The 20,149-nt window shown below is 41.4% G+C and overlaps 1 protein-coding gene across 2 annotated transcripts; it reads right to left on the reverse strand.

Moving 5' to 3' along the window:
* Nucleotides 1–18,450, reverse strand: LOC103184325 (beta-1,4-galactosyltransferase 3-like). 2 transcript variants are annotated; one of them, XM_042334325.1, is made up of 6 exons: nt 18,398–18,450; nt 8,386–8,621; nt 6,134–6,324; nt 4,902–5,024; nt 3,012–3,116; nt 1–2,503 (listed from the first exon to the last, which is right to left on the reverse strand). In XM_042334325.1, the coding sequence occupies exons 2-6, from the start codon at nt 8,581–8,583 to the stop codon at nt 2,341–2,343; spliced, it is 780 nt and encodes a 259-aa protein (XP_042190259.1). In that variant the 5' UTR covers nt 8,584–8,621; nt 18,398–18,450; the 3' UTR covers nt 1–2,340. The 2 variants fall into 2 exon arrangements, with proteins under 2 accessions (XP_042190259.1, XP_007900455.1); XM_007902264.2 differs by lacking the exon at nt 18,398–18,450 and adding an exon at nt 17,679–18,210.
* Nucleotides 18,451–20,149: the final 1,699 nt, after the last annotated feature.

A 20,149-nucleotide genomic window follows, 5' to 3' on the forward strand; every position in this document is an offset into this window, starting at 1 on the left:
TAAAAACTATTCAAAACTTTATTTTCAAATATATAGGCAAAAGGAGTTAAGTATATACACCAGTTGCAGACTTATTTATAACAATTAACCAGCACAAGTACAAAAATTAAGTTTATGTGGAACAGTGTTAGACTGTCTAGGGCAAATATGGTTGGAAAGTGAAGCCATTTTAAAGATTGTCAATAACAATGTGAATGACTGGCAATATGGCTCAATATCCATTTTCCAACTAGCACTTGTGAAAAATACATTAGTGTTGAGAAAATGTAAAGAAATCAACACTGACAAATTTATCAACAATTGATTCACACCTACAACTAGGAAAGAAACTAGCAATGGCCACAATAAACAATCAGTAAAGACAACATGTTGCAAATGGTAGATTTCTTGCATTTACAGTTTGGGAATATTCATACTAAATACTAAATGTGGTTATGAAGGCTGCAGATGTCAAACTGGTACAAACTTCTTGGGAATATTAGAAACAGCCGTATGTATGTTATCCAATTAGAATCTTAAAATCAAGCCTAGCTCCATTGTAATCCATCTCTTTTCCACTTCATACTAAAGTAAGATGAGCACTTGTGATTCTATTTAAAATCAAGAATTAGCTTCATATATCCCAGCACTAAATTATGCCTAATCTTTAGAAATGTACACTATCACACCATATGAAATAAGACAATTATATGCATTCCGAAAACTGTCAGCAATTTGAAACCAAATATTTAGCTACAGAATTCTATTAGACCTAACCCAGCTTTTGACTAGATTTTAAAAAAAAAATGCTAGTGTGCCCAATTTTTTCTAATTTTATTCCCAGTAGTACATTGCTTGTGATCCGGCCTCTTCTCGCTGTGGTTCAATTCTATGGGTGCTGGCAGCAAGTATTATCCGGCCCCTCAGCAGCAGACAACATTACAGCTGAGGATGTGGCTTGCTGCCACATGCACACAAAGTAGGAATCTCGAGCAAGGCCGGAGTCATTTCGCCTTCCCATGCAACCACAGCTGAGACCAGCCCATTCAGCACAGAATGGGATTGAATGGAACTTGTGATTCAAGCCAACAAGTCGCTTGTCTGAAAGCTGTAGCTCGATCTACAGCACCATTAGTCTCTATTTTGACGAGATTGATCAAGGAAAGAGGTAGAAAAGTGAACTTCACCAAAATGAGCTATTAATGTCAAAAGTGCATATTTGCTATATTCTACTGAACATGTTCTACATCTCCACTAAAAGCAATTTGCAATTGTCTGAAGGTGTGATTTATAACAGACCAATTTATAGTTACCTTCTGAACTGCCAGTACCATTGTGTTGAGGCTTATTTACAATACCTTGGAAGTTACCCCTCACAACTTAAGCCTAATTGAATGGGACATGGCTCCTTTTTCAAAATAATTTATAATATTTCTTAAATTGTAAATTTAAGGGAAAGACAGTAGGAGGCACTTATCTAGGTCTAACTTTCAAAACCTGAAACAAAAGAACATTTCATACAGAATAAGTTAAATAACTTAATTGTTATAATTTTCAAAAAAATAACTTGAATACAATTCCAATCACCTGCATTGGATGCCAGCTTATGCAGAATCAAACACACAAGGTCTTTTACATGAAGAGCTCATGCATAGATTCCAGGCAGAATTTATAGTAAAATACTTTCTGATCTAGGATTTTTTTCAAATTGTTGCATTATTTACATAGATTTCTTACAGTAATTGTTGTTCCAACTGAATTGACAACATCCTTCAAATCACACAAAACAAGGATCTAGACAAGTCCAGTCACTTGCCATACAGAATTCTGAATGTGATCCTTCTGTAGACTTGTGGCCTACCATTAAAATTTAGGGCTTTTTATTATTAGGTACATCCATTGTAGTCTTTTTGGAAATGTCAGTGTTGGTACAAACAAGAGATCTCAAAAAAGGTCATAGGGGACAAAAATTACAGTACTAACACATTCCTTGTGTTCATTCCTTGTGTTAATAAATAGCCGAGTCAATGAATACCCTCAAGTGTCAATTCCTTAATCAAATTCCAGTCTTCAGCACTTACCTTTATTTAGCACCCTGCTGAGTGGGAGATCCAGCTATGGTGTCAACACACAGCACATTGAGAATACCATTTAGAGCAGTTTTATGCTGAGTCCATTCCCAAACCGTTTCATTTACTTACAAATGTTCATTACTTATTTTCACTTAAAATCTAGCCATTCATGGCTAGATTTGAATCAGAAGCGGAAGGCCAGAATGCTAATCAATTAGCATGGGTAGACTGGGTTTCCTCGTCTACAGTTGTGTTGAGAACAGCTTGAGAAACAATCTACTTAGGTGGTTTATTTTTTGGGGTGCAGTTTCATTCGCAAACGTGGGTCAATCCCTATGTCTGCTGTAATATTGGTGTACAATGGAAACTCTTCCTTCTTAAGTATTTTGTATTCTACAGAGTTCATCCCATCGAATTTCCATGATCTGGACACTTTTACCAGCAGGTCAAATCTGTCAAACCAAACATAAATGAGAGATGGACAGTTTCAACTCCATGTACAAACTAAACAAAATTGCTGTTTTATAATACAATGCAAATTTACATTTATATAGCATCTTTGATATTGTATTAACTTAACAACTAAATATTTTCCTTCTTCACCTGCTGCCTATTATACCACTCATACCTGCGATATTTCAAGATATTCTGTGGTTAAATTTGGAACAGCTAAACAGAATTCCACCCCCCTCCCCCCATACAAATCAGCAAAGCAAAAATAACCAGGTATTTCCCACAGTAGCGGCAGAGGTGTCGAGCAAACATCCGGCAGCGGTGTGCAGAGGGTTGGGACACCCACCAAACTTCATTTGACTGGTTTTCGGGGCGGGTGCTGGTTTTCGGGGCAGGCTGAAGTATGGATATTAAATTCAGTATGCAAGTATAGATTTGACCTGCTGAAAACTCAATTTACTGAACAAAGCATGAATGGTTTATAAACTAAATCAGTTCTTTATGTACCTTTTCTCATTCTTTTCATTCCCCTTGTCCATATCATGCATGATCATTTTGTAATGTCCAAGAGAAATAGGAGTTCGAATTATCTTCATTCCTGATAAATAAATCCTTAAAAAAGGAAAAATAGTTGGAAATTTTAGGAAGCTTCTTTAATTCACAATCTTAACACATCTTGAAAGAACTCTATTTTGTGATGGTCTTTCAGTCAGTTTCCTGTTGCAATGCATGGAAATGTACAATAATAATAATATCTTGCATTGTGTTGCAACGCACAAATATTTAACTAAACTTCATTTGCATATTTTGATTGCTGTGCTTTGGTTTTGTCCAAGTACATGAAGCTCATGGAAAATATACAAAACATTCTGACCTTTATAATGTTTCACCTGGCTGCTTCAATATCCATAAATGGTTGTACTTTATAACTCAATTTGTTCAGAGAAGTTATTGCTTTAAAGCAGGAGCATGGGATGACTCATCTGATTTTTTCAAATGTAACTGAATAATATGCAACATGTTATCTAGTACAGTAATGGATACCTTATTTTAATGCAACATTTAACTGGTTACATTTCTGTCTTAAAAGCTTGAAATATATAATGAAAAAATCTGCAGAGGGCGTGCAGTCACATAACCACTCTAGCTCATTCCATAATGCATTTGATGAAGTTGCAATAGATTTTTTTTTAAAAAAAGGGATTATTACCCCCGGAAAAGTGATCCACCAATTGACAAACAATTGGGTTCCTACTTCCTGCGAGGTGAACAGAGGTGCATGGAGAAAGGAAACTTGCCCAACGTTTCGCCCTGCCCAGGAATTGAACCCAGGGCTCTCGCTTGCGAGGCGAGTTCTCTAACCACTAAGCTACAGGACTCCACATGGAGTGTGGAGAAGGGCAGTAATACAAATTTGGAGCCCAGAAATAAACATCTTTAGGATAGGAGGACAAAAAAAACTGGGTGGGCAGAAAAAGAAAGTCCTGACGACATTAAAAACATGGATGAATATGCTAATTTAACAAAGACACAACAAATACAGAAACTCCAAAGAAGTGGAACTAATTACAACAATTAACTTTAGCTCAAAGTAGAAAGTGGCAATTGGAATGGTTGACAATTAAGCTAACTTGGGGAAAAGCAACTAGTTAACAAAATAAAAAGGCTTTCTCATTTCTTGTGTAGTCTCTCAATAGACAACAGGATAGGCTGGAGGCCACCTCCTAGCCTCCACAGCTCTCCACTACTTCAATGTAAGGGTGTCTGTGTACAGACTCTTTCCAGGTTTGAAGAAACAATCATATTGTACATTCAGGGACGAACCTGTGTCCTACTACTAATAAATTCAACCTTTTTTTGATGTAAAAAAGGACTACACAACTTGATAACTCCATTGAGCTGCATGGTCATGATCTAAGGAGGTGGATAGATCATACAGATTAATAAACATTTAGCCTATGACTGTAAAGAGTACAAGAACACAACTAGCACTTATATAGCACCCTCCACACAGGTTGCATCTCAGAACGCTCAACAGTGGCGGAGCCTGACTCCGAGCCAGTGGGGAGGGAGATGGTCGAAGACGAAGCTTTTCAGGCAGGACTTGAAAAAAGGAGAGAGGGGACAATAATAATAATAATCCTTGCATTTGATATAGTGCTTTTCACGTCTTCTAGAGTCTCAAAGCGCTTCACAGAATATACTGTAAAGTGAATTGACTGTATATTTGTGGGCAAAATGCAAATATAATATTATATAAATTTATATAATAAATAAATAAAAATGCAAGGCAAAAGAATTGAGGTAGAGTGTTCCAGAGTAATAATAATCCTTGCATTTGATATAGCGCTTTTCACGTCTTCTCGACATCAAAACGCTTCACAGAATAGTTCCTACCTGGCAGAAATATCATCATCTTCTCCACCCCAGCCCCAGTAAGTGTTTGGAAAGCCATTCATTTTTAAGTATTGCTCAGGAGTCAAAGCTGAAACACCACCAAAGTACATCCTGTATGGTAGCCTAAACACACAAGGACACAGAATGAAAACATCAGAATGGAAATGAAGAAAATAATTAGGTTGAAATAGCATGCTCATTTTGGAGAATGTCTTGGGTGAGAGTTAGGAAACAGATTTCTATTACCCATGAAATATGGCATTCACCTTAAACAAGCAGTATTCTATTGATATGACAAGTTTATGATTTACAGCACATTTAAAAAAAAGTAATTAAGAGTGCACTTTTGATTGGGCACACAGAAAAGTAGTTCTCGCAAGATAGTTTTCTTAGGTATTTCAAGAAAACTGCGAGAAGCTTTATCTGTCCAGCCTTCACAAAATATGACCATATTCACGGCGAAAAAATATTTTTCTCTACACTTCAACAGTAAACCAGAAAAAACATACTTGCTTCCATCAGTAACTTGCATTTATATGGCACCCTTCACCGTCTGAACGCTGCACTAACGCAGGGTTAGACACGGAGCAGGAGAGAAGGGGTAAGTGACCAAAGGCAAGGTTGAAGAGGTCTGAAGGTTGGATTTAAAAATACATAAAGAGGGTGAGACATAGGGATTGAGGTAGAGTGACATCATTCAGACTACCAAATACTTCAATATGTTTTACAATCCAAGTTAAATAAAACAACCTTGATTATGCTAACTGCTTGCTTGTCGGTCTTCCCAACACTTCCCTTCACAAGATGAAGATTATTCAGAACTCTGTAGCTCGTGTCCTCTACTGCACCAAGCTCCATGAGCCTATCACCCCCATCCTTGCCCGGCTCCACTGGCTCCCCGTCCCCCAGAGGACAGCTTAAAATCCTTCTCCTCGCTTTCAAAACTCTCCAGGGCCTTGCTCCTCTCTACCTCTGTGACCTGCTAACAACATACAGACCTGTCAGCTCCCTCTCCCACACGTACACATACTGATGAAATGTACCCAACTTGGGATGTGAGGGAATTGGGTATTTTTGCATGGAAAGTTTGTATGAAATGTTACGTCTGGAATTCACTTAGTGCTTATCAGATGCTGATCAGAAGACTTAATTCTGAGTACTAAAGCAGTTGTAGATAAACCAATAAATAAATAGAATGCACTACATCTGAAAAATAATGCAGTTTCATGTACCTGTATTTAAATTTGTTCATAGCACTGGACACATGCTTGGGATATTGATCATTGCAGACATACAGATTGTTGTCATTCTCAGGAATAAGGTCAACATCATGTAGAAACAGACAGTCCCAGTCCTCATCCTTCAGTGCTTCCCTCACTCCAACATTTAAGAGTTTTGCCCTGTTAAAGGTGCCATTTCCAGTCTAGAAAAACAATTCATTTAAATGAAAATGTCATTAAACTGCCATTTCATTAAAATATGGATGCTTAAAAGTATTTTAAAATGTACTGCTCAACTCTGCAATTTGTACCTGCTTGGTTGAAAATGACTAACCAATGAAGATATAAAATAATGCAAGAGAGCAAGACAATTCAAACCATTTAAATATATCAAAACTAGCTATCTTAAGAATTGAAATTTACACTAATGCCTTCAACACTTTATAATTATTATTCTTGCATTTGATATAGCGCCTTACCACGTCTTCGAGATACCTCAAAACACTTCACAGAATAAACTGTAAAGTGAATTGACTGTGTTTTGTGGGCGAAATGGGGCACTCAATTGCGCACAGCAGTGTCTCACAAAGAGTTGTGGATTGAGTGACCAATTTATTATTATATTTTTTGAAGGAATTATTATCCCGGAAAAACAATCCACCAATCAACTAACAATTCCTACTTACTGCTGGGTAAATAGAGGCGTGTGGAGTAAGAAAACAATGATTCACCTTGCCGGCAATCGAACTCAGGTCTCTCGCTTGTGAGGCGAGTGCTCTAAACACTGAGATACAAGACTCCACAATGTATACCAAATTGAAAAGTATCCCATTCCCAATAGAGTTCCTGCACTTTAACAAGCAAAAACTGTTGGATTCTCTTCCAAACCTGCCAAAATCATTTCCAAACCCGTGTCCTCGTTCTGCTTCTTTGACCAAGGTTTCATGTTCACATGCTATTATGAAATATACATAGAGATGGTTGAAGGACAGAAAGCAGAGAATAGGGTTACTGGGAGACGTTTTTGGTTTGGCGTAATACAATCAACGGTGTACCTTAGGAGGTATGTGTTTGCGTCTTTTCCCCTCCCATTTGCATCTAAATGATCTGGACACAAGTCTTAGGGGTCATAGAACTTAAATTTACCCATACCCCTTCAGATCACCTGACCAACAGGAGAATCAATTGGTGACCAGAATGGCAAGTAGTTTGAATGTAGAAATTCAATATTGTATTTTGGGAAGAAAAAAGGAAATGTATGCTAAATAGCAGTATTCTTAATGGAATGGAGTAGAGACAAAGGAATATACAGTACAGCCAATGTGGCAGTTGGGGGGGTCCATAAAATCCCATGAGGTGTGATCGCTGATCAACACTTGTGTGTGGTGAAGTCGTCAAGCACATGACTGATGACACAATTGCACATGGAAGCAGAAAAAAGATTATTACCATCACTTCTTGCATGCTGCATATTCCTAGAAAGCTGCCAACATCACAATACACAACCAAACATTCTTTTGCTAGTAGCTTTGATTACTGATCGTGACAAAGCACAACTCAACCTGCTTATAGTTGTCAGTAGATTGTGCTTTGTTGCAATAGCATAAGCCAACCTACTAGCACAAGGAGGTAGGTTGTGCATTGAGCATTTTGTTATGCAATGCATAACCAAACCTACTCGTACAAATCCATGCACAGCGCAAGTACCTGGCCCTGGAATCACAAGGCACTTGTCTTATAAGTGAACCAGCATTATAACCTAGTATGTTATAACACGGCTGCATTATACCTGGGTCTAAAAAGGCAAATATGTAAACAAATAATATTTAACATTTTCTATATATAGGAACACTAAATGTAAGAACAGGGAGGTTGTGTCTGTAATATACTGATTAGACTGTATTTAGCGTATTCCATCAGTTGTAGGAACCATTTATAAAAAGGACAACACAAGCTTCGGGGATACAACTAAGAGAGTACCAGAGATGAGAGGCTGTAGTGTGGCTTGGTTGAATCTGGAATGCTTTATCGCAAATTGGTGTTGGTTGTTGAAACTAACCCAGTAACAGAATTTAAAAAGAAACTTGAAGAAACATATTGAAGGGAATGGGAAAGAACAAGGAATAGGATTACAATAGATGGTGATCAATAAAATTGGCACCAACACATGTAGCCTATTTATCTTCTATAAAGAGGCATGATCAAAACCTTTTCATTACAAAAGAACTTTAATACTGAAGTAAAATTTGAACCGAGTCAGCTACCTGATGAATAACATATATTGCATACTGAAGTTGTTGACGCTGCAAGAATGGATGAAGGTAATACAGCAGATGACGTAGATGTGGCTCTCTGTTCCGATGAGGAATAAGAATGGCAGTCTTATACTGAGCTTGACAGTGTGGTGGAGTGTACCGTCCACCAGCTCCAACATACGGATTTTTTCTTGCAATCTTGTTCATGTTTGGAATTTTCTGAAAGCTGATAGTCAGTGGTCCAACTATGGAAAAATAATGAAATAGAATCAGTCTAATGTACTTCAAAATTAGACTCGAACCACACTGGCACTTACTAGTTATAGCTATAGGCAAATAACTATAGGATATTGGATAGGCAAAGGGAAGAGGTACGAGATAAAAAGTGAATGGGAGAAAGGCAGAAAGACTCAGACAAATAGAAGACAAAGAATCCTTCACAACCAAAATAGTTATTCCAGCTCCCAGTAGCTCCCTCCAAGAGAACTTAATTCTCAGGTCAGCCTTCCTCCCCATTGCTCATCACCCAATGGGCCACTTTACTAGTTATTTAATAAAGGCTAAATAAGAACACTAACATTACAATATATAAATTGAGATTGTAGTGGAGTTACAGTATATGTAATTTTTATTTATTAGAGTTAATATTCAAAAATGAGACTAAGCTGTTATTCTACTGCAAAGTGCACCAAATCGTCTAATACATGTTCATAATCCAGATTGAAAGTTCGGGTAGAATAATCCCTTGACTTTAAACGCCAGGTGTGGCAAATAGATAGGTTGACATTACAATTGTGAATTAAAACTGAATTGATACAGTATAAATTACTACAGAAAACATCATGTATTAAAGTAAACAGCAATGCTACTTCTATACTAATAAAGACGAAATGTCTGCCAAGAACGCAATAACTGATTAACATAGAGACATGATTTATAACTCATCGGAAACATCTTGCCTTGAGGAGTGTCATGGGCATATTTAAGACCTGTGTCTTAAGGGAACAAAGGTGGCTGGTGTACCAGGGTGACTTCTGTGAGGAGATGGTTCAGAAAGTGACCAAAGCAAGGGCATTGAGAGTAATGGAGAGGGAGTTGTTGAGGAGAGTGACCGTGGAGGATAGGTCATCGTAGGAGGAAGCCCAGATGAGGAGGAATTCAGATGACTCCAAGGCAGCGGAGAGGGAGAGGGGTGGAGATTTTTTTTCAGGAGGGGTAGGAGATGGGCTGGATGGAGAGGGATTGAGGAGTTAAGGGAGATGAATTAATGGTCTGAGCTGGCATTGTCGGTGATTGTGAGGTCTGAGATGCTGAGACCCCAGGTAATCACCAGGTCAAGCGGGTGGCCATGGACGTGGGTGGCAGAGTGGATGTGGTGGCAGAGGTTGAGGGAGGAGAGGAGAGAGGAGAAGTCAGCAGAGGTAGAACAGGAGGGGGTGAAGTGCAGGTTGAAGATTTTGAGGGAAAGGTTGGAGGGATGGTAGAGGGGGTAAGGTGCTCAAAGGAGGGGAAGGTTCCAGAGGAGTAAGGGGATAGGCCGAGTACAAGTTATTATACAAAACAGCGCAATTTAAATTCACACTTGTGCTGGGAAGATATTCCAAGGCGCTTAACAGTAACAATAATGTCAGGGAAATAACACGGGCTGCAGAGTTTTGGATAGTCTGCTGCTTGCGTAGGGAAGCACTTTATTAATAATTTCCGATATGGATTAAGAAGTCCTGTAGCTTAATGGTTAGAGCACTCGACTCAAGAGACCTGGGTTTGATACCCGGTATTGTGAAACCTTAGGCAAGGTTCCTTACTCCATACGCCTTTGTTTCCCGAGCAGTAAGTAGGAATCTGTTGCTAGTCGATTGGCGGATTGCTTTTCCAGGGGTAATAATTCTTTCAAAATATACAGTCAATTCACTTTACAGTATATTCTGTGAAGCATTTTGAGACGTCTCGAAGACATAAGATGCAATATCAAATGCAAGGATTATTATTATACGAGGAGTGTATTTGAGATATCAAGGCGGTACGTGGTGAAAGTATGGGTGAGATTTTCAAGACAAACGAGTGTGAGTGTGTGGTAGAAGGAATAAGGAAGTCACATACATCCTGGAAAATAAAAACCTAAATGGGGTAGAGAAGCAAAGGGATTTAGGGGTACACATACACAGTTCACTAAAAGTAGCAACACAGGTTAATAAGGCCTTTAAAAAGCAAACCAGGCATTGAGGTTCATTTCTAGAGGGACAGAAATGAGAAGCAGGGAAGTTATGGTAAACTGCTATAGAACTTTGGTTAGACCACACTTAGAATACTGTGTGCAGCTCTGATCCCCACATTATAGAAGGGATGTAGAGACACTGGAGAGGCTGCAAAGGAGATTCACAAGGATGATCTCAGAACTGAGAGGTTATACCCATCAGGAAAGGCTGAACATACTTGGGACTCTTTTGTCTTGAAAAGAGGGTAAGGGGTGACCTGATAGAGGTCTTTAAAATGATGAAAGGTTTTGATAGGGTAGACATAGGGAAGATGTTTCTACTTGTGGGGGAGACCAAAACCAGGAACCATCAATATAAAATAGTCACAAATAGATCAAATAGGGAAGTTAGAAGAAATTTATTTACACAGGGAGTAGTGAGAATGTGGAACATGCTACCACAAGGAGTTGTTGAGGCAAACAGCATTGATGTATTTAAGGAAAAGCTAGATAGGTACGTGAGGGAGAAAGGAATAGAAGGTTATGTTTGAAGGCTTAATTGAGGAAGGGCAGGAGGAGGCTCATGTAGAGCGTAAGCACCGCCATTGACCAGCTGGGCCAAATGGCCTGTTTCTGTGCTGTACATTCATGATGTACTCTAAAAGATGTATTCTAGCAACATTGGAAGCGGGCAATGTGGCAAAAAGTGGCCCTGGTTAGGGACAAGATGTGGGATAGGAAGGACAATGAGGGATCGAACAGATGCCTAGGTTGTGCAGGGGTCCCATTCTCCAATACAGTACAAACAGTAAGAAGTAATATTAATATATGCCAGCAAAAGGGGAAACTAAGAGATCAGATCAAAGCGAGGCTAAGACCATCGCTCATAGTAAGCAAGCTTTTTAAAACAACATGCAATTATATAGTACTCCCACACAGGATAACATCTGAGCACGTCACAAAGACTGGCTTGGAAATCGGGCAAAGTTGGAGGCAATCGTAGGTAGAATCAAAGAAGTAGGTTTCTAGCCAAGATTTAACAGATAGAGGGGTAGCCGGAGGGAATTCAATAAATTTAGCCTATAGTTGCTGAAGGCTCAGGCACAGATGGTAGTGTGAATATAACAGAGAAATTATTTACTTATAGATGAGGGTGTTTAAGAAGTTGAGTCAAGTTGAGAGGTAGCAAAGGTGCATATGAGAGTATCAGCAAAATTTGATGCGAGATTGAGGGGGAAGGGAAAGAAAGAAGGCAGGCAATGTGCTGAAGGTGAAGGAAAGCTGTCTTGATCAAGGATTGAAAATGAGGAAGAAAGATGAGATGCAGATCAAATTGAAAGCCAAGGTTTATCATTGGCTTAGTGAGTTGGAAAGCCGGAGAAGGTCAGAGCCAGAAGTGAGGAAATGTTGGCACGAGCAAAAGCTTCTATCTTGTTCATGTTAAGCTGCATGAAATTGCGGGTCATCCAGGCTTTAATATTTGACAGGCAAGCAGACAGAACATCAATGGACCTGGAATCAAGAGTAGAAGTGGAGAAATAGATTAAAAGTAACAAAGTTGATTAAATGTAGAAGTAAAAGAGTCATAGTCATCCTGAGTGGACTGCTTCTTTGAAAATATTCAAGAACTGAGCATCTACAGCCTTCTGGGGTAGAGAATTCCATACATTCACTACCCTCTGAGTGAAGAAATGTTGCCTCAGCTCTGTTCAAAAGGGCTGACCCTTAATCTTAAGACTGTGACCCCTGGTTATAGATTCTCCTACCAGGAGAAACAGTCTCACACTGTTTACTCTGTCAAGCCCCACAAGAATCTTATATGTTTCTATAAGATCACCCCTAATTCTTCTATATTCTACAGAATATAGGCCGAGTTTACTTAACCTATCCTCATAGGTCAAACCCCTCATACCAGGAACTAACCTAGTGAATCTACGCTGCACCTCCTCTAAGGCGAGTGTGTCCCTTCTTAAATAAGGAGACCAAAACTGCACAGAATATTCCAAAACCCTATACAGTTGCAGTAAGATTTCCCTACTCTTGTATTCTAACTCTTTTGCAATAAACGCCAACATGCCATTAGCCTTTCTTGTTGCTTGTGGCACTAAAGGCAGGGAAAACCACAAAACAGTGGAGCGACGATCATGATGTTTGCTCTCTGGGGAAATACTTGTATTTGATATAATGTATTAAAAGCAAGAATTATTCACTTCGCCCACAAAATGTACAGTCAATTCACTTATACTTTATTCTGTGAAGCGCTTTGAAACGCCTGAACGATAAAAGGCGCTATTTCAAATGAAAGGATTTTTATTATTAATGTCTTTCATATTGGAAGAAAGTCTCAAATCTCTTCACTTTATTTAGCTGGAACATGTGTGTAGAAGTTTAATGGCACCCTGAACAAAATGCTGTGAGCTTTTGCTGAACAAGCTCCCCAGTTTAAATAATGAGCAACCTAACAATGCTAGGTCTGTTGCAACTTTCCCTCTGGCAAATTTGAGTACTGTAACACCTAGTTACATTTCCTATTATGTAATTTTGCTAAACATTTTAGCTTCCCGTTCAAAAGTTACATCTAAACAGTAAGTCGTGTATCAGCCTGGCTCAATGGTAGCACTCTCGCTTCAGAGTAGGAAGTTTGTGGGTTCAAGCCCCACATCGGACTTGGCATTCTTAGTCTAATGTGAGATTCCAATGTAGTACCGGGGGAGGTGAGGTCCCATCGGCCTGTTCAGATGGATGTTCAAGATCCCATGGCACTATTCGAAAAGAGAAGAGTTTCTCCCGGTGTCCTGGCCAACAATCACCCAAATGAAAAAAATTGGACACTCACTCTATGGCTGTTTGTGAGAGATTGCTGTGGACAACTGCCCACAAAATGTAGGCAATCCATTTTACAGTATAACCTGAGAGGCGCTTTAAGACATCTGAACAATGTGATAAGACGCTATATCAAATGTAAAGTTTATTATTATAAACTGAACCCAGAAATGCTTGAAATTCCACCTAATTTTAGCCTCAAATGTTTTTTGTTAAATTTAAGTGTCTGCAGAATTGTGAGAAGATTTTATTTCAGTGTAAAATTGGTAGCCAATTTTAAGAAATGGACAAAAACAATTGAATATTGTTTTCACAATCCTACGTGGTTAAATTTGAAATTTGTTAACTTCACTGTGTGTCAGCCTGACTTATTTGGTAGGACTCTCACCTCTGTATCAAAAGATTGTGGGTTCACGCCCTTTGTCTGGATTTGGAATATACATAGTTTTAGCTGACACTCCAGCTTTGCTGAGCACGTGCTACACTGTTGGAGGTGCCGTCCTTTGGAAGAGACATTAAATCATGGTTCTATTTGCCTGTTCAGATGAGTGTTAAAAGATCCCATGACACTATTTGAAAAGAGAAGGGAGTTTCTCCCGCTGTCCTGGCCAACAATCACCCAAATAAAATTTGTCATTCATTTCTTGGCTGTTTGTGGGACACTTCTGTGCCCAAAATTGGCTGCCAGATTCGCCAAGAAAGTACACAGTCACTACACTTTCCAGTATATTCTGTGAACCGCTTTGTGATGTCCCCCTGATGTGAAAGGTGCTACATCAAATGTATGGATTAATTATTATTTATTAGTATTATTATAGCAGGGCAACACTAGGTTGAACTGTAGGCCTCTATCTTAATTGTATTAGGATTCTATAATAGAGCGGCTTGGACAGAGTTGAGAGTAAATCTCCATCCTGGAGATTTTACAGACTTGCTGCTTTAAGAAGAAAATTCAGTGACTATACTCAACAGGTTTGGGGAATAATGCACAAAGGAGGAATGAAAGGAGTTCTTTCATTCTGTCAAGTTCTCCTGATGGTTTAATTGAACCTTGGTATATATACTGCAAGCCTACACATAAGCCAGGCTTACCATGGGCCTTCAGTATACCAAAAGTGTGCCTGGCTGAGTTGGTAACACTCTCATCTCTGAGTCTGGGTTCAAATACCATATCTGAACTTTAAGCCAGGTATCAGGACAGTCTAGACTTACAATGTAGCACTGGCTGCATTGTCAGAGGTGCCATTCTTCAGATGAGACATTTAACCAAAATCCTTTCTGCCTTATCAGCTGGATGTTAAACATGCCATGACAAAGTTAACAACAAAATAAGTGCAATAAACATCAGGCTTCCGGCACTGACTGGTGGTTTACTACACATGGCACATAGCGCGGCCAGACAGTTGTACTATAACTCAACATAAACTTAGCGTTTTGTTTTACGGACCCAATCTACTGCAATATTAAGTCATGGCAGATCGTTCAATCCACTTCTACATCTTCCCATATATCCTTATTTTAAGTATTCATGACAGAATCGCCCTTTTAAATGCCCGAATTGATTCTGCATCAACAATCTTCTGGGCATTACATCCTCACCTTAACATTCCTGGCACAAAGAATCTTTTCTCATTTTAGTTCTAGCTATTTTGATCTCCCTACTTTTTTTAAAAAAGAGGATTTATTACACCAGAAAAAGCAATCCAACAATCGACTACCAACTGGATTCCTACTTACTGATAAGACAAACAGGTGTGTGGAGTAAGGAAACTTGCCCAACGTTTCGCCCTGCCGGGAATCGAACCCAGATCCTCTCGCTTGCGAGACAAGTGCTCTAACAACAAAGCCAGAGGACTCCAAAAATTTGGAGGGCAATAATTGAAGGACAATAAATGAAGCGATAAACCGCTTACATGCCATCAAATTCAAAATACTGCCAACATTCATTTCCTGATATGGAAGTTCATACCTGGAAGCAGGTTACCTTCTGACCATAGCTATAAGCATTTGCTTTGGAACAACCTGGAATAACTCCAAATTTCCTTTTCATCTTGGTACAGAACCTATCTGTCATTCAGCCCCTCATCACAACATGACTAGGATTACAAAATCACCTTTAAAAGAGAAACCCAAGAGGAACCCATGTTCTACCATACAATTATCGCATTCTATAGATAAAAATGTATTTTCCATATGTTGTATGCTTCATATTATGCGATATGCGATCTCCTTAACATCGTACGACTCCTCCACTACCTCACCACTCAGGCCGCTGAAACTCTTGTTCATGCCTTCATCACCTCCAGACTCAACTATGCAAACACCCTGCTTGTCAGTCTTCCCAACTCCTCCTTCCACAGGCTGCAGATAATCCAGAACTCTGCAGCCCGTGTCCTCTCCCGCACCAAACTCCGTGACCCCATCTCTCCCACTCTCACCCAACTCCATTGGCTCCGTATCCTTTAGAGGATCCAGTTCAAGATTCTGGTCCTCACCTACAAAGCTCTCCATTGCCTCGCCCCACCCTTCCTCTGTGACCTCCTGACCGCCCGCTCCCTCCCTCCGTTCAGCCGGCTCCAGCCTGCTCCACGTCCCCCGACCCCTCCACCCCACCATTGGCGGGAGAGCCTTCAGCCACTCTGCCCCCAACCTCTGGAATTCCACCCCCCAGTCACTCCACCTGGCCCCCTCCTTAAAGTCCCACCTCAAGACCCTCCTCTTCGAGCATGCCATCGGCCACCCCCCTTCAACCCCCCTCCCTTCTTCCCCCTGACCCCAGCTCGGGTCTGAAATGTTGTACACTGTACTGTGCCTTTGGATATCCTCCCGACGTGAAAGGCGCTATACAAATGTAATCTTGTTGTATTGTTACTACTCAGCAGGTTTCCAAATGTACACCATTATCAACAACACGATTCCATTTATTGAGCGCCTTTCACGTCGGGAGGACGTCCCAAGGCCCTGTACAGTTGGGTCAGGACCCGAGCAGGGGGGAAATGGTCAGGGTGAGGGGAGGGAAGGGAGGGAGCGAGGAGGGGGTAGAGAATCGAGAGTGTGGAAAGTGAACCTTCGCCTTATTTAAATTTATAATTGTAGTACAGGACTAATCAGGGTAACGACCCACGAGTTTCTCGCTAACAATCTGTCTTCACATGGACAATAATCCTGAAATCCATCTGTGTGTTCAGGTGAGCTTTAAAATATCCTATGGCAATACTCAAAAAGAGAAGGGTGTTTTTCCTTGCATCCTTCAATCTTCCAGAAAAAAAATTATCATGGCTAACAGTGGGGCATTTACCTACAAAACAATCACTACATTCTACACTGAATCCTGTGAAACACTTTAATGTCCTCCTGAGGTGAAAGGCACTATATCAAATGCAAGTTGTTTTTACTATTTTATGGATAAATTTAGCAGTTACTTTCCCATCCATAATGCAGGTTTATATAGTTAAGTTCAACCACTGAAAGCATGTGAAATCAATAGTGATTTAAAATACATTTAACAGCAGCTTAGTTTAAATACAGGATCCTCGATAGCAAATTACAAACTAAGTGTTCCCCTCTCCAGCTCGCTAATTCCCCTTACGGTTTTAAATATCACAGACCAAAGTGAATGTGTATGTGAAAACGGTATTTTAAGGCACATTAGCAACAGAATGGTTCAAATAAAGGGTCATAGATGACTATCAGCAAATTAAAAAGCTAAGCCATTCCCCCCCATCGAGCTTGCCAATTCCCTCGTTACTGTAACTGTCACAGGACAAAGTGCGTATGCCAAGATTAAATTTATAATAATCAATCAATTGATTGAAACTGGCTCCGGATGAAAAAATACTTTTAAAAGGGCTAAATCTGAAGAGTTTTTTTAAAAAATATATAGAAGCGCTCTTTAGTTTAGCTCCTCCCAAAGCCGACAGTAGCAAATGAAAACGGATCAACGCAAGGGGTGAAGCCGCCCACTGCCCAAAAATATGAGTGAGCAATAATGCCTTGAAGTACATAAAACTCCATTAGAGACCCGCAAAACTGAGGATTGTGCAAGTGAGTTGAAAGCGGATTGCGTGTTGCAAAAACTATAGCAACATCTCGGTGTTAGGAAGAGAAACGAAAGTGAAACCGGCCACGTCCTTGAAACTTCAGCCAGGCTGCAAGGTCAGCTCTGCGACTGACCACCACCGGGGAGCTTCTTGGACCGTACCCGAACTGGCTCCCTAATAACACCTTGTGCTCCGGGTACAAGCCGCCGTTTAATTTAAGCAGCAAGTGACGCTCACTCCCTTACCGAGCAACGGCGACACGGCCGCACAGAAAGGTAAACGTTTCCGATTCGGGTTCGGGGTGAAGAAGCTGAGGTTAGTGTACACGTCCCGAGTCCTGCTGTAATCCCACTTGCTGGCGTCGGGCTGGTAACCCTCGGTCAACCCGTCGCCGAAGACCCGTCGGTACATGAACAAGACGAAAGCGAACTGTACGAGCGCCAGCAGGACCAGGGTGCAGGGCCGGTCCAGGGTCCACAGGCGGCTCATCATCCGCACTCGAACCGCCCTCCAGCAAACGTTAACGAGGGACGAGAAACTCCAAAGGGCGCCGGATATCTTGTGCCCCTCCCGGGAGGGGCGGCCCGCGCGTCTTCTCGTGACGAGAAACGGTCGAGAGGACGGGGCCGCATTTACCGCTCAGCTCGGCGGGCTGCTCGCTTCCTCGCCGCCGCGGCATGAATCGCTCCCGCGGAAGGAATGTTCTTCAACCGCCACGTTTTTTTAAAGCCCGTGGCTCCCGCCGCCGACCACCACGACGACCACCACGACGCCGCCGCCGCCGTTCTCGCCGTCGGTGGCGGCGTGGGGTCGAATGGCTGCACGGACCATTTTCTTTTTCGGGAGAAGAGAGAGAAAAAAAAGAGAACAAGGGGGGGGGGGGGAAAATCTAATGAATTAATTTGAAGAAAAATAAAAGAGCTCCACCCCCCACCCCCGCGCGCGCGAACAAAAAGTCGCTCACGAGCGGCGGGAAGAAACGGGCGCAGCTCTCGCGTCTGCTCGGGAGCCACCGGGCGCCGCGCCTTCCCGAGACCGATGGCTCGCGCGCCTGCGCACAACCATTCCTGCGAGGCAGGTGACGGTTGGTGCTGTTTGAAAGCGCGTGCACCGCCCCCCTCCCCCCCCCCCCCCCACCTGCAGGGGGATCGCCCTGTAAACGTCAGAGCCCCTCCCCCCCCCCCCACCCACTCCCCCACCATAGTACAGTATTGCCGACATTATTTTTTTTTGGGGGGGGGCGGTGGGGGGGGGGGGGTCAGAGTTGGGGAGGACAGGTTTCCGGGGGCTTTATGGGGAGAGAGCCGGGGAGTGGGATCGAGTCGGGTGACCGAACGGCCTCCTTCTGTGCTGTGTGGTTCCATGATTCGATGCTTCGAGAGTTTCCGAACGAACCCACTCTGGGAAATCCATCCGCCACACGGAAATCCCGGCGATGGATCGTTGGAATGGGGATGCGCCCCTCTCCCCGGAGGGACGCCTCCTGTTTACCTAATTCCGGAAAACGTTAGGTGGAGATTTGTCGAGCGCTGATGCTTGGGGACCCCCCAGCGTGTTCGTTAGACTCTTAACTGGCGACAACCATGCAGCCGGCCATTGAAGCTGTGTGGTTTTATCTTTATTGTTGTTGTTGTCTATTCTTGTAATGAGAATCGTTATTTATAATTACTATATTGTTGTTGTTGTAACCTATTGTTATGACGTTCAAAAATACCTTGACAAAATACCAGGTTGAACAACATATCAGCATCCTGCAAAACGTTGCTCTTTTGGAAAGCTCAAAACATACCCGGAAAAGTTACATCCATTGAGACGTAAAGCGGCAGTGTTGTTGTTGTGGCTGACCCAGCACGAAAAAAAACATTTAGCAATTACCTCTACAGAGTGATTGCCATTATTATTGTTATTAGTATTATTGCATCTTCTATTCCAGACAAACTTTAGAGGAATATGTACCGTATGTGGAGGCTGAAAGTTCGGTTTGAATTTTTTAATAGCTTTCTTGTTTGGTCAGCCAGGCGCTTGGCCCTGCAGAAACCCATCGCCAGGCGCCTAAGTGACCAAACAAAAAAGCTGTTTTAAAAAAAGTCTCCATTTCTGGTTGGCAGTTTGCCGTTCACATCCATCTCATCGGCATCTCAGAATTTGTCCGTGGAGTCCTGTAGCTCAGTGGCTGGATCGCTCGCCTCGCAAGCACGAGACCTGGGTTCAATTCCTGGCAGGGTGAAACGCTGGGTAAGTTTCCTTACCCACACGTAAGTTTCCTTACGTTTCTGTTTATCTAGCAGTAAGTAGGAACTGGTTGTTAGTCAATTGGTGGATCATTTTTCCGGGGCTAATAATCCCTTCAAAAAAAAATTGGTCAGTCAATCCATGACTGTGGGACACTGCTGTGCACAATTGGCTGCCACGTTTCACCCATAAAATACACAGTCAATTCAATTTTTGGCAGATGAAAGATTATAACTAAGGTCCAATCTACCTGCTAAGTGGACATTTCGCCCACAAAATTTACAGTCAACTTACTTTACAGTATATTCTGTGAAACGCTTTGAGACTTCTCGAAGATGTGATGAGGTGCTATATCAAATGCAAGGATTATTCACCTCTGAATAATGGTCACCTCCTTCCTCGCTCGGTATCCATCTTTGCATCCATCCAGCGCCTTGGGAGGTCCTCCCGACGTGAAAGGCACTATACAAATGTAATTTTGTTG

Source organism: Callorhinchus milii, unplaced genomic scaffold (assembly GCF_018977255.1).
Source record: "Callorhinchus milii isolate IMCB2004 unplaced genomic scaffold, IMCB_Cmil_1.0 Scaffold4, whole genome shotgun sequence".
In the NCBI taxonomy this organism is placed as follows: domain Eukaryota; kingdom Metazoa; phylum Chordata; class Chondrichthyes; order Chimaeriformes; family Callorhinchidae; genus Callorhinchus; species Callorhinchus milii.

Excerpts from the sequence above, each read along its gene's own strand:
- LOC103184325 (XM_007902264.2), bottom strand. The coding sequence starts at position 17,925 with ATGATGAGCCGCCTGTGGACCCTGGACCGGCCCTGCACCCTGGTCCTG. Across the intron at positions 8,622-17,678 it reads GGCCGTGTCGCCGTTGCTCG|TTGGACCACTGACTATCAGC; the intron begins GTAAGGGAGTGA and ends ATTTTTCCATAG. Across the intron at positions 3,117-4,901 it reads GATGATGATATTTCTGCCAG|GATTTATTTATCAGGAATGA; the intron begins GTAGGAACTATT and ends TCCTTTTTTAAG.